At 41.1% G+C, this 15174-nt stretch overlaps 1 protein-coding gene across 1 annotated transcript in view; it reads left to right on the forward strand.

The window, feature by feature from the left end:
• The window catches only part of RORB (RAR related orphan receptor B), a 52259-nt gene extending 37519 nt beyond the window's left edge, over nucleotides 1-14740 (forward strand). Inside the window, 3 exon segments of the mRNA XM_014454142.2 lie at nucleotides 1118-1228; nucleotides 4113-4225; nucleotides 14585-14740. Of these exon segments, the coding sequence (XP_014309628.1) occupies nucleotides 1118-1228; nucleotides 4113-4225; nucleotides 14585-14740 (380 nt within the window).
• The last annotated feature ends 434 nt before the right edge of the window (nucleotides 14741-15174 follow it).

Consider the following 15174-nt stretch of genomic DNA (forward strand, 5'->3'; position numbering starts at 1 on the left):
TAATCATTAGTTAAGATACTTAAGAGAGGAGCTCCTTCATTTGTTTCTCATTCTGAGAAGTAACACTCGTCCTGTTAATTTATGAAGTCTGGGACCACAGGTAGAGTGGGTGTCAACCTGCCCAAAATGACCCCCAGTCCAGGCTCAGGGAGGGCTCAGAGTCAGCCTCTGGAAGTCTGTGTATCATTCACATCTAGTCATGGGTGCACGGCATGGATAAGAAGAACATTAGCAAAGATGGGCTAATGCCAGGAAAAGTTTTAACGATTGACCGTACCATTTGTTCCACATCCTGCCCACGGACATCCAAGAAGGCCGCTGCCCTTTGACCTGTTGTGCTGTTAGGTGATACAGTAGGCAGCAGCACCATCAGGGCTGGCAGTGTTTCCTTCTGCAGCTGATACACGTCCATATCATCTCCAAGGCTAGATTTTCAAGAAAGGAGGAAAAGCCTTGGCAAGCGACTTGGGGATATTTCCAGCTTCATAAAATAAACATTTACCCAGGGTCAGTGTAGGGGTGAAGCATTATTTTGCCAAAATTCACAGTGGCTAACCAACTGACCTGCAAATCATTCATTAGACGATAAAAATAAATGAATGCTTATTCCTCAAATTTCCAGGGAAGTTACCAAATTGAAAGATAACTCATCTCTGTTCTATTGATTTTTAACATCTCAGTTCAAGGCCCCTGCTCACCGTACACTACCAGGTTCAAGTGCCACCATGACTGATAGCCCTCAGCCCCTTATACATAATGTTTTAGGTTTTCTATGAATGCTGTAGCTATACTAAAGGAGCCCCAAATCACTTATTTAAATTGTTTTAGTTGAAACTAATTTCAAGCTTATACAGTTAGGCTCATGCCATGTATTCCCACTTGGATATTACAATGGCCACACACCATTTCCATCTGCCCCTCACTGGTAATATTAACTTTCATTACCTGGTCAAGATGTTGCCTGGATTCCTCATCTATAATTACTACTAAATCACTTTTTATGGATAGCAACTTGGAAATATTTTTTCCACGTGCCTACTAGGTAAAATCTTGAATAACTTTTCTTACTATTGCCCATTCCAATCAAGTATTTTCATTGACTTGCCTTCTTTTATAGGTTCTGATGACCTAGTGAATGAAGCATTTGACTTTGCAAAGAATCTGTGCTCCTTGCAGCTGACTGAGGAGGAGATTGCTTTGTTCTCATCTGCTGTTCTGATATCTCCAGGTAGGGAAGGCTGAGGTCTTTACCTTTTCTTTTTAACCTGTTTTATTATCTTTCACATGGATGACACCTACCTCAGCCAAGGTGCTCAAGAGAAACTTTAAAAGAACCATATGTTCTTTAGCAAGCTTGTGATATTTTTGGACAATCCAAAGGAAAGTAGTTTGAAGTTAAATCGAGCGACCGGTTTTGTCTCAAAAGTAAGAGTAGAGCATGTGGTAAGGGTCATTCCAGATTCAGAAGAGCCAAATTATTCTTTAACAAGCAAATAAAAACTGATAGTGACTTGTTATAACTAAGTTCCATTTTGATTTTTAAAATAAAGGACATAGTTGAAAAATTGTCCAGTAAGATGAAACTCAAAAGAAATATGCCTGAATGCAAGATCCAGCGTTAAGTACAGCATACACTTTCTCCTCTTTAAATACCTTTTCCTCTGGCTTATCCACCCATGGTAAGTGGGTGTGCTCATTGCAAGCAAATGCTGGATCCTTTTCTTTTTTTTTCTTTGCCACATTAGAGAATTTAAAAGAAGGTAAGGACAGCAGAGGAAAAATGCCTCCTATTAAGACCAGAAAAGGAAGCATCTCTGATGTGGCAGAGACATTCTAGTACAGGCTCTGCCACCATTTACCTGTGTGACCTTGTACACTTGCCCTCTCAGAGTCTCAGTTTCCTCATCTATAAAGTAAGAGGGTTGGGCTTCATAATAAAGACCTCATCTAACTCTAAAATGCAGTAACATGGCAACAAGTTTTCAAAGAAGGTAAGGTGTGACATTTATAGATCACATAGAACTGTAGCAGTTGAGATTCTTTTTAAAAATATATGCCAGCCTGAAAAAGGATAATATCCTAATCCATACCTGGCTTCTTCTTCAACAGGAATGAGAATTCAGAGTCACTCACTCAGCTGCCTGTACAGTTAGATTTGGATAGCAGTGTCGTTGATAGTTCTCTACTAAAAGACACATTCCTGCTAACTTTTACTGTCAAGAGACTCATTCCTTCAATAACCCATTTATTTCTAGAGACTAGATCTTTTTTTTCTTATACCCTAATGTATTTTCTCATAGAGGCAGGAAAAAATCAGTCTTGCCTATGAAGGTACACTTTGACATGTCATTCTAGCTATACCTACCAATAATACCAGTCTCTACACTTTTTATCCATTAAGGCTTATTTATTTCTTTTTTAAATGGAAAAAGTGACAAATATTTACTTCCGGTAGCAAACAAATTCCAAATAGTTTCCTCCTACCATTTACTCACTGCATTTGATTATGCCCATAGAGTGTAGAGCGATAGAATATTAATTCTAAGCCTGTGGGTCTATGATGAGGGAGGTGGTTTTACCTCGGATGCCTGCTTGCTGGAAGGAAGTGTTACAGAACTCACTGTCCTCTTTAGGTATGTTTGTGGCAAGTCAGTAAATTCCTAACAGCAAATACTTAAGACATGATTTATCAATCCTTAAAGATAACTCTTCCACAGGAAGGCAAGCCTGTACCTTATGAGTTAGGAGTCAGCTGAACCATAGGCCGTTCTCTAGAATGGCCATCAAATTCTGCTGAGCTTGGAAGCACTATATTTGGCTTACTCTACCTCGTGGGGAATCTTCCAATTCCAACTCTGGTAACAGACCCACACTCAGAGGCTTTAGCTACTCCAAATACCTGGTTTGCCACTCTGGCCTAGTGCCATAATAGAAGAGAAGATAGATTTCCAGACTACGAAGGCTCCATCTCATGCCAGACACCCCTCCCGCCCCCAAGGTTCTTGCCATAATGACCACTGTCTATTCAACTCCAGAGAGTTGAGAGGGGTGAGGGAGAGAGACTTAATTTATTCTGATTGACAATTGTCAACTGAAGGCTTTTGTGCTCACTTACGTAAGGGTTTGCTTCACTGTTGGCTAGACTTGTTCTTGCCCTGTCTAGGATTACAGAATCGAGTTTCTCACCTGACCTGAACTGTGTTCAGAAGGATCATGTCCAGGTTCTTTTCCATGAGTATTTTTCAGCATTTGGAGACTCTAGGTGTCTCTCCATTGAAGTTCCAACCTAAGGCATTGATGCTGGGCTGAATTTTGTCACCATGGTGTCTAGAGCTTCTAGGAAGAAAGGAAGGAAGGAGGGAGAGAGGGAGGGAAGAATGGAATGAAAAGAGGGAGGAAGGAGTAAAAAGGAAAGAAAGGAGGAAGAGAGGGCTTATCCTATTCACCTTTTAAAAATTCATTATAGAAAAAGAGGACTCAGGATTAAATTTTTAAAATTGATTTTATGCTTATGTGAGGATTAAATGAGACAATACAAACCGCCTTTCCCTTTTATAAGCGATGTTATCATTCTGTTACACTTCCTTCCAGCAAATAGGCATTGAGGTAAAACCACCTCCCTCATCATAGACCCACAGGCTTAGAATTAATATTCCATCGCACTACACTCTATGGGCATAATCAAATGCAGTGAGTAAATGGTAGGAAGAAAACTATTTGGCATTTGTTTGCTACCAGAAGTAAATATTTGTCACTTTGTCCATTTAAAAAAGAAATAAATAAGCCTTAATGGATAAAAAGTGTAGAGGCTGGTATTATTGGTAGGTATAGCTAGAATGACATGTCAAAGTGTACCTTCATAGGCAAGACTGGACTTTACTTAACCATTGGGTCCTTAGTGCATTCTGGTTTCCTATGTCAATCTATTGTGCATTCCTGTCATCATGGAATTGCTTATAAAACATTTATGTTCACTATAAAAAATTACATGACTTCAGAAGCAATTCAGAACAAATTTGAAGTGGGTTCTGAAACTCAGCACTTGTATATGCAGGTGAAATAAAGCCAAGCTTACGTTCCCACCCCTTCTTACCATTCTTTTCTGCTGTCAGACCGAGCCTGGCTGATAGAACCAAGGAAGGTCCAGAAGCTTCAGGAAAAGATTTATTTTGCACTTCAACATGTGATTCAGAAGAACCACCTGGATGATGAGACCTTGGCAAAGGTAGGTCCGCAGACCACAGGCCCCTTGTCACTGAAAGAGGGTGCAATGAGCTAAAGGGCGCTGGTGTGTAAAGCAAGAGACAGTTCTTGGCAACAGTGATTTCTGAATGTTACCAAAGGTGCATACATTTTGAGTTCACGTTTAAAAGGGAGGCTAGTGAATGATAACAGATGGAGAGGAGAATGACGCCCCTTAGGAAAGGGCGATATTGATGGACCTGAAACTCCGATACAGGGAAACAAATGAAAGAAACGGAGGCATGTCATCTGAAAAACAAAAGTTCGAAGCAAGGAATCAAGTCTTCAGAACGCATACGTGGCACAAGAGGAGACTTTGTGCCACACAGGAGTCAGGTCCGGGCAAAAGTTAAGAGGAGGTAGATTTTTACTCAAAACATGGAATAAATATAAAACGATGAGGGTTGCTGAAAGGAAGGGTCGACCACTGTGTGAAGTAGTGAGCTCCCTGTCGTTGGCCATATTCTAATAGATACTGCTTGGTTTCCTCTCGGATATATTGCAAATGACAGTACTACCCAGAATAGAAGATTAGGCTGATTCCTTGTAAGATTCCCTTCAACTCTCATCTCTTCACTCAAGATTTGCCCTGGGGGGTCTTTCAAAATGACAAGTGTCTCATGGGCAAAAGCAGGCAACACACCAGCACTTTCTTGATTCAGCTTAGGAATAGTGATGTTTAAGAAGAGAACTGAGACGAGTTGTTTACCAACGTAAAATGATCATAAAAAGGAGGAATTTTCTAATCATTGATATTTAGCACTATTTTAGATTTCAAAGTATCTCTAATTTCTTAAGAATTTTTGAGGGCCAGAATTATTTTAGATTTCTAAGTACCTTTGCCCTCTTAAAAACTGGATTTTGGCGGGATGAGGGAAGGTGGAGGAGGGATGAATGGTGATAGTCAGAGACTTGACTTTGGGGTGGTGAACACACAATATGGAGTACGGATGATATGTTAAAAAAAAAAACTGGAATTCTTTTACAGGGTAAGCAACTAGGAAATGGAGCTTATTCGTGGTAAAGATGTTAGAAATCCCGCTCTTTGTCTTGTTGTTGTTATTTATTAAAACGCTGTCATTCTGCTCTTGAAATTCTTTATTTTAAAAAGGAGGAAAGACTCTATTGGGGATGCTATCAGAATTTACTTTGCACATAAAGAGCATTGTTATAAAAAAAAATACTTAAGAGTTAAATATGCTGCTTCATTATGGTAACATTGTGTTAAAATTAACATGACCTAGGAAGAACATTTTCACAATGTGGAGGGCTAGTTCTCTTTGGTATAACTTTGCACTTAGTGGGAAAAGACAAATCACCTTCACTCTGCACCTGTTTTCTCCCAGTTAAGAGCCAAACTACATGCTTTCAGATAACCAGACAGAAAAGATGGTAATGTGAATACCTGCATCTGTCTCTTAGAATGCATATATAATTAGCAAAATGAATAAATACATCTAGTTAATTAACTGGGGGTCCTGCATTTGGGATCTCCCAAAGACTTTGGTCCCCATATTTACCAAACTAAAATAAAGGTTGATAAAATCCAGAGTTAGACAAAAGCTGTTGCTATTCTGCTCAGGGGGACTGTCTGCTTTTCAGAAAACTCTAGTTTCATCATGTGTAAAATGAAAATTATAATTCCTGGCTCCTGTATAGATGTGCTTTAGGTTCAAATGAGATATTTGCACTACATGGATTCTAACACACTGTGACACTGTAATTATTACTATCCTAGGAGAGTAAAACTCTCATGCTTACACCATCTTTTACCTTCTGGTGTCCTGGTGCTGGCGATCTGAGGTATTAAGATAGAAAGGAGGGAAAATGAAGACTGAAAGGTATTTAGTGGCAAGAAAAAAAATTAGAACACAGACAGTAGGTCAGTTTAATTCTCCTTTCTCCATCTTTGATGGGAAAAGTACACGAGTCAATTCTTTTTAAAGTTTTTTAGATATTATTGGCATATAAATATTATATAGTTGGGGATGCATAATACTAGTATAATGATTTAACACTTGTTTATAATATATTGCAAAATGATCACCACAATAAGTCTAGTTAGCATTCACTCAGTTCTTTTCTTACAGTAACAATGTTGAAAAGCTGGGGACCAGAGAAAGTATTAGAAGAGGGTAATTTCTTGTATAAAATTCCCTGGAACCAGATGACAAAGCATTGCTTCCACGGGTCTTGTGTGGATGTTGGTTTTTTGTGGGGACCCTTCCTTGTAACTGTCATCATTTTAATAGGGTGTAATTTGAACAAATGTGGAGGGGTCATGAAAGAGAATGAGAACTGGACTCTCATTTATCCCAGCTCTGAACTGTGTGGCTTTGGATAAGTTACTTCATTTATTAAAGACAGATTCATCAGCTGTCGGATGCCGGGGGAGGGATGGCAACATCTCTCAAGGTCCTGAGCTTGAATGCTTTAAGGACAATGGCACCATTAACATCTAGGGACACCCTCTCATCAAACCCACACTCTCCAGAAGGAATAAATGTTTTGTTTAAGTCCAAGAAAACAATTCTACCCTACCACAGACTCTTCTCATCCTTTCAGAAATGTCCCACAATACCTCTGAAACAGAGACGACCATTCTTATGAATGCTATTTATAGACTCCTTGGGGAATCTGGCAAACATTATGAAACCTATCTCTAGAAAAATGCACACATACTCAAACATTGTATGCAAGTCCGGGGCCCGGGTTAAATCCCCACTAGGTAGGGCAGGTCTGCCTCCTGTGTACTGTGCAACAACTATTTCACCCTGAACAGGTGTAGCAGATGTCAGGTAAGAGGTGCAGGACTCATCCACAGTCAGTGGACTTTGTCCTGAAAGAACAGTCTCCAGCACACTTCCTACATGCCCACCTCTTGAAATTAAATTCAAGTAACAGTGTCTTATACTTTTAACCAAATTTGGACCAAGAGAAGGTTTGAAAATTCAGGAATTCTGTGCCCATTAGCTAAATGGTTTTAATCTCTATATATTAATCAGTTTTCATTTGTTTGTTTGTCTAAAAAATACCCTATTAAAATCTAGTTGTCTTTGCTCATCAGCATAATGATAATACATAGTATATTTATAAGAAACCATCAAAAACACTTCCTAGCTGAGTGACGCTGGACAAGTGACTTAACCTCCCTGTGCCTTGGTTTCCTCATTTATAAAATGTGACTACAGATAGTATCAATCTCATTTGGTTATTTTAAGGACTAAATGAGATCAAATATAAGCCAGCTGCATGGTTCATAATAGGTAGTTTGTAAGTGTTGTTATAGTTGTGGACAAAAGAAATTTTATTTGGCAGAGAATTTTTTACCCAGGAGATGGTATATTTGAGCTAATCACCAATAAATGAAAACTATTTCAAAAGATGGAAGTTGGGGGAGAAGGTGAAGAGGTGGAGTATGGCATTCCAAGAGATGGGGGACATGATGTGGAGGTAAGAAAGTATGAGGTATATTTGAGCTATGAACAATAGTTAGATTTGGCTGGATCTGGACTTGAGAAGCCAGGAATGAGATGACACTGATCACTTTCACTGAAGCTCATGGGGAAAAAATACACGTGTGTATTTATAATATACATATATATTTTTTAAGCCCCATCTGACTAGGGGAGGCAGCCCATCTGTTCTCTGGGCTATACTTTTCTTGTCTGGGAAATGAGTAGGTTGCACGGGGTGGTCATTCAATCCCTTCGGCATAATATTCTTTGACTCAAAAAGAGGAAAACAAAGGTTTCTCCTTAAGATCTTCTTTTGCCCTCCCATGCTCAGTTCAGTGTGATAGTTTTAAGGACACTTTAGATGTTCTGCCATCACAATAAGTGAAAAAGAGACACATTTCACCAAGCCTTGTAGATGCAAATCAGGACTCTGTGCACTGTGGTGATTTAGTCAAGGATGAGATTCTGGCCCAAAGCTGCAAAGCATCGATGTTGATAAAGCCTGTGTCCAGAAGTCAACGTCCCTGTCAGGCTTTCCAGTGGCTCTGTCACCTTGGGCTGTAGGTGCTGCAGTGACTCACTTGGAGACGTTGACATCCGGGGTAAGGCCCGCTATAGGGATTAGGAACTTGTGCTGCCCTTTCTCCACTCAGTTGAGAAGAGCATGACCACTGCTGTGGGAGGGACAGGTGGCAGATAAAGCAGTGAATGTTTGAATTGCAAAGACTGGTGGACTCTGTTCTCTGGCCTGTGGGCTTCCTTATTACAAGTCACGAACCTTCCATTCTTGTTGCCCTGCACAGAGGGGCAGAGGGTGGAAGAGAAAGGAAGCCAGTCCAGCTAGTGCCAGGCTGAGACAGTGCACTCTTGGCCAAGGGCAAAGCATGGGTCTGCGTGTCTGCTCACATCCTGCCCTCAGGTACACATTCCCAGCCTTTCCTAAGTGCAGCCTCTGGGTTGGGGCCAGGGCTGGAGCCACAGCTGAGCCTTCCTCAATTATTCTTCTCCAGTCCAGCCCCTCCTGCTGTGTCTCCTGGGTGATTAGAGTCATAGAATATTATTAGGTAGCATACAGACTTTTCCCAGCATTCCTGCAAATATGTGCAACACTTCTGGAGGTATAGTCTCACCCAGAGCTGGACTGAGAAGTTTAAGAGTAGCAAACTCAACAATAACACATCATATATCCAATGGGAAGGCATGGAGAACTCCTGGTGTGCCTCGGCCAACAAAGCCCGCTCACCTCGCCATATGCAGAGTCTAGAGCAGTGATGGCGAACCTTTTGAGCTCGGCGTGTCAGCATTTTGAAAAACCCTAACTTAACTCTGGTGCCGTGTCACATATAGAAATTTTTTGATATTTGCAATCATAGTAAAACAAAGATTTATATTTTTGATATTTATTTTATATATTTAAATGCCATTTAACAAAGAAAAATCAACCAAAAAAATGAGTTCGCATGTCACCTCTGACACGCGTGCCATAGGTTCGCCATCACTGGTCTAGAGGGAGAGTCATTTTTGTTACCGCATCTAGAACACTTCGGTGAGTGCCACACCTTCAATTCACTTCTCAAAACAGTGTGCAATGCCTGTGCCTTGACTTGTGCTAGAGATGCAACCTTTCCAGGAATCACAGGCCATACCACCCTCTGGGTGCTTTTAGACCAGAGTTCTATGCTGATAACTAGACCTTCCAAGATGTGGAAGCGTCTATGTGGAGTTATTTTGCTGAAGCTCAGAATCTGTCACTCCTCTCTTTCCCCCTATCCCTAACTGGCCAGAAGTTACCTGCCCCCCACTCGGCTCTCTCTTTTCCATTATTATAGGAAATATTACCCTTCAAGGAGAGATAATAGCAATACTATTATTATTTTCTTTTTCTATTAGTATTAAATAGTCCGTCTTGTTAAAGCTCTTGCTGTCCATGAAGATGCCACACAGTATCCCTTCCTCCATAGGTATGAGCCTAAAGTTACGCCATGTTAACAGAAACACAATGGAGATCTTGGGTTGGCCATGGAGAGAGAATGGCCCGGCCAAGAATGGCTGCACCATGGGGTGACGAGTCTGTTCTTTGCAGTTCATCCCCCCCTCAGATCTGGAAGGCTTCAGCCTTCCCGGGGGAACTGTGATAGATGGAGCTGGGAGACGCACAAACCGACAGGTTCACTACCTTCCTCATCCCTAAGTCCATTTCTGCATAACAACAACAAACTGTATCATCAATATAGAGACAGAAGTCTGTCTTTCTATTATCATAGTGCCAAGCTACTAAATAAAAGCTCAAAGGTGAATAAACAAGTGAAATGGAGGTATTTAGCCTCACTTGTGCCCCGTTTTTATCAGTGCTTTGGAGTTTCTTACACTTTAATCAAACCCTTGTCGGCTTCCTGCGTCAGGCTGGAGGGCATTTGGTGGCCTGGGAGCCCTTCTGAACAAGATCACTAGCTTTAGGCTCTTCAGGTTTCATGTTTTCAACAGCAAATGTGCCAGTCATAAAACTATGGATTTTCCTCATAAAACTACCCTCTGGAAAGAGGCATAGGATTATTATCTCTTCTCCAACAGCTGCTTTTTCTTCTTGTAGACCCGGTAGGTATAAGCTAAAGCTTCCTTCTTATAAAAATGCTTCTATAAGAAAGAGATGAGTGTGAAAATGCCTTTTCATAGACCCTCTGTCTATCCCCGCTATGGGGATTACTTAAGCATGAAGAAATTTCATGATGATTTGAAACTGACTACCCCCTTCATCTCCAAGTGCTTCGGGATCACCTCCCCAGCTGTTTAAAAAGTTGTTGAGCCATTAACTGCTGCTGAGGCTGCTCTGAGCTCCCTTTGAAATGGGGGTCCCCCAGCGGTAGTACATAATATTAATGAACAATAAGTGACTGCCAGCTGCTTCCTCCACCAGGCCTTTCTGGGCGCTGACAAATGCTACTGCTGCCCCTGTGTGGCCTCCTGGCCCACCATGCCTCCGGAGTGATGGATGCCCCTGTCAGCACTTCTGTTTCCACAGCTGATTGGATGCCTTTAAACCAGCCTCTTCCGAGAGCGCAGAGATTAGGGAAGCTCTTTGCCTTTCTCGGTGATCCTTGTTCGCGTGGTCCCAGTGTTCTTTTACCAAAAGCAAGTCTCACCATTCAGCCCATCCTCCAGATGAGCAACAGGGAAGAACCCAAGTCCCACAGAAGAGGGGAGAATGAGTTTCTGAATCAGATGCCTCTTAAACCCAGTTTTAGGCAGGAAAGAAGCAAGAGTCCATATTCCCTTTCCAAAACTGAACACATGGTCAAATAATTCTGGTGCAAGTGAGCCAGGGTTTCAGTCCTTGTCTCATACATTTAATTTCCCACCTTCATCCCCCTTCTCTAAAGGAACAAAAAACTGCTTGAAGAATCGTAGCACCTAGCATTCGACTTTATGGATCACAGTTTATCAAATGAGCAACTTAATTTAATTGCTACAAGAAAATGAAAACCAATATGTTGCTTTTTTATTTCAATAAAAGTAAAGTGCTGGTTTTGTATGCACACTTGATATACAAAGATTCGATTTTTGGTCCTTGGCTAAGGGCTAAGCTGGTTTCTTGCCTTGTGTCTCATTTGACTAAACAAGTGTGGTCTTGACTATGTATTTCTCTCCTTGAAGGAAGCATTATATGGGAATGGAAGCATGACCCTTACACATATATTGACACACATATGTTATGCCAGGCTCTGCTACAGAGAGTTTGTACTGTCTCATTGAATCCTCACAACACTCTGAGATAGGGACTGCCATGATTGCCACCTGATAAATAAGAAAGCTGAGAGGTTCAGTGACTTGCCCAAGATCACAAAGCTAGAAACAGCAGATGCAGGACTCAGTCAGGCTTCAAACCCATATGCTGTTTTTGTTTTTAATCATTTGGCTACTCCTCCTTATGCGGTATTTGTGTCCCAGGGGCCTCGGGAATTTCATGACTTGCCCCTCCCCAAACTAATAGGACTAAGCAACGGACTCTTCCCTCTCTAAATACAGTTGCGTGCCTGTCTCCTGAGAAGGAGCCAATTTTACACGCAGCTACCAGGACTGTTTCAAACATAATAAATAATTTACTTTTCAATTTTGAAAAACAGTTGTAAATGTTTAAGATTTGAACCTCTGAAACAGTGTTTCTCAAACTCTCTCATGGACCCACTACATCAGTATCCCCACGGAATGTTCATTTCAAACATGGGGTCTGAGCTCCACCTAGACTTACAGAAAAACACAATCCCCAGGGGTAGATCCCAGTAACCTGCATTTGGGGAAGCACCCCAGTGACTCACACACACTAAAGACTGACAAGCATTCCAGGGTTGCTTGTGGGAGTTTCAGGAGCTCTGCACATCATCAATTCAACTGCAAGGATTATAGGAAGCTTTCAAAGCCTTTCTGCATTCGGTAGCTCTTTCAGGGAGAACTGTAACTGTTCTCAAACTGTCACAGTCTCCTTCTGTGTGGACCAGCTGCTTAAGAGAGCTTGAATAATTTCCCTAGGAACTCTAGTCGAGTGGACACTCGCACACTCTTCACCTATGAAAGCATAGAAAAGATGCGGTTTTCCGTCCTGGACCCAAAGCGAATCTTTCAGAATGGGCTTCTGATCATCTTTCTCTTTTTGCTGAAAACCCTTACAAAGACCTTAATGTAACTGAGACCTTGTGTCATCTGGCCAGCCCCATCTCCAGCTTTATCCTTGGACAAGCTCACCCACTGCTCCGGCAACACTGAACTTCCTTCAGCTGCTTCCAGCGTCCCCAACACCACAGCACCTTTGCATACGACCCTGGGGCATAGTCTGTGACCCCCAGCCCCAGCAGCTGGTTAGATCTCACCCTTCCTTCAGAGCCCAGCATAAATGGCACTTTCTGCCAGTCAGAGAAAGATAAGTATCACGCGATCCCACTCATATGTGGAATCTAATGAACAAAATAAACTGATGAACAAAATAGATCCAGAAACATAGAAGCATGGAACACAGACTGTCGAACCTCAGAAAGCAGGGAGGGGGAGAGGGAAGAGAATTTGTACGCATATGTGCATGGACACAGACAATAGGGTGACGGAAGATTTGCAGTGGAGGGTGGGGGTGGCTAGATGAGGTCAATGGGGGGAAAGGAGACATATGTAATATGTCAACAATAAAAAAATTTTTAAGTGGCACTTTCTGGGGAAGCCTTCCTGGCCTGCCAGAGGAAGCCTGAATGTCCTAATATCCACCACTTCCGGCATCATTCCTGCACAGCACTCACTGCAGGTTTTCAGCTTGCTCTTGTCTGTGTGGTAACCTGATTCACATCTGTCTTTCCAAGTCAATTATTAGCAAGAACCAATCTGTTTTGAAGTAACTCATAGTGTTGGACAGAAAGTCTTCACTCTCAGTCTAAAATTTAACATTCATTTGATAGACAAAGATTCCACATTTTTTCACTTCTAGCCCTATCAGTAAACAGCCGAAATGGGAAGTCTGAACACCAGACTTCTTCATGTGTTCTAGATCCCTTTAATAAATATGTCAACAGCTCTCACCATAACGCTATTTTTAAATTGTTCATAGTATGGTAATATCGTCATCAGTTGTTGAAAGGAAAGTTAATGAAAGAGTGGAAATTTCGGAAAGCCACAAAGTACCTAATTATCTGTTTCCTCTTGTACTTCAAAGAGTGCAATGGTTTCTTATGATTAAGTAGGGGAGGGAGCACAGTGAGCCTACTTGGTGATTAGATAGGTTTTATTAATATTTTATCATCACTTTCAAGTGAGCTATATGAATGATCAAGCTTATCTTTTGTAAAACTATTCTCTATATGAGAACATACCTCATTCCCACAGTAATTGGATCACAACGAGATTTGGATTTAAGCTAATGTTGACATTAAATGATAGATTCTAAGTATACCTAAATTATAAGCATGTTAAAAGTTAGAATTGTTCATCTCCTAAGACTTCTATACCATTTGGCAAACTGTGGACATTATTACAAAAACATGGTCTTCTTATTTGAACTCAAAATTACATCCTACGTTATATATGTAGTTCAAAACCTAGCAATTATAAGTGGATATTCTCATGCAGGTTTTTAAAACATCTTCCTAAGGGAGCTAATTGGCAGTGACCTTCCAAATTTTTCCTTGATTAAATATAGGTTTCATTTCGTGCGTTACAGCAGAAAAGGATTTGAGAGATGTAGGCAGGCCAGTGAGCCTGACAGCAAAGCAGTCCAGGTAATTATAAACTACACCTCATATGGCGTAGGCTACCCCTTCCTAACTTCTTCACCTTCCCAAACTAAAAATCTAATATTCACATCACAAAAGTCTGTGGGAAATAACAGAAAATAATATTAGCTAACAACTGTGTTTCCTGCCTGTAGTGTTCTTAACACTTTCGTATAATTACCTCATTCAGTCCACACAACAACCCAGGGAAGCAGGTACTGTGCCCATTTTACAAATGAGAAAACTGAAGCACTGCGCGTGTGTCACAGCCACACAGCCAATTAGCTGTTCTGGAACCAGGATTCCAACTCAGTCAGCCAGCCTGCAGAGCGCCCACTCCTAATGCTTAAACTAGACTACCTCCCATACATACTTTATTTAAGAACAATGAATCAGGAAGCGTGGTCCAGCTCTCTTTCTCTTTATTTTCCCTTTAGAGGATGGTGGGGTGGGGGGTAGGATGAGCAGTTTGTTTTGTTTTGTTCTAAAGGAAAAGCTGAAAGTGAGCCTTCTTTCTTTCTGAACATCTTTTTCCAAAGCCATTTCCCTTCATCTGGGGCCAAGAAGGACACTGATTCACAAGACAGAGCACTAATGAGCTTCCCCCTTTGTCTCCTTCCCTGCCCCTCCATTCTGCAGTTAATAGCCAAGATACCGACCATCACGGCGGTTTGCAACTTGCACGGGGAGAAGCTGCAGGTATTTAAGCAATCGCATCCAGACATAGTGAATACACTCTTTCCTCCGTTATACAAGGAGCTCTTTAATCCTGACTGTGCCACCGTCTGCAAATGAAGGCAGCGACAGAACTGTCTCATAGTCCTGGAATGCATCACCATTAACACAAAAGCAATGTGTTCATGAAGACTTAAGGAAAATGTCACTACTGCAACATTAGGAATGTCCTGCACTTAATAGAATTATTTTTCACCGCTACAGATTGAAGAATGTAAATATGCACCTGAGTGGGGCTCTTTTATTTGTTTGTTTGTTTTTGAAATGACCATAAATATACAAATATAGGACACTGGGTATTATCTTTTTTTTGTAATTTTATTCGGGTATGTTTTGGGAGACAATTGTTTATAGAATTTTATTGTAGATATATACAAGAACAGAGCGGTACTTTACATGATTACTTTTCCTGTTGATTGTTCAAATATAATTTAAGAAAATTCCACTGAATAGGTTTACCTATTTCTATGTTTTTAGATAGTTGATGCATGTGT

The sequence above is a fragment of the Myotis lucifugus genome, unplaced genomic scaffold (assembly GCF_000147115.1).
Source record: "Myotis lucifugus unplaced genomic scaffold, Myoluc2.0 scaffold_31, whole genome shotgun sequence".
NCBI classification, from domain to species: Eukaryota; Metazoa; Chordata; class Mammalia; order Chiroptera; family Vespertilionidae; genus Myotis; species Myotis lucifugus.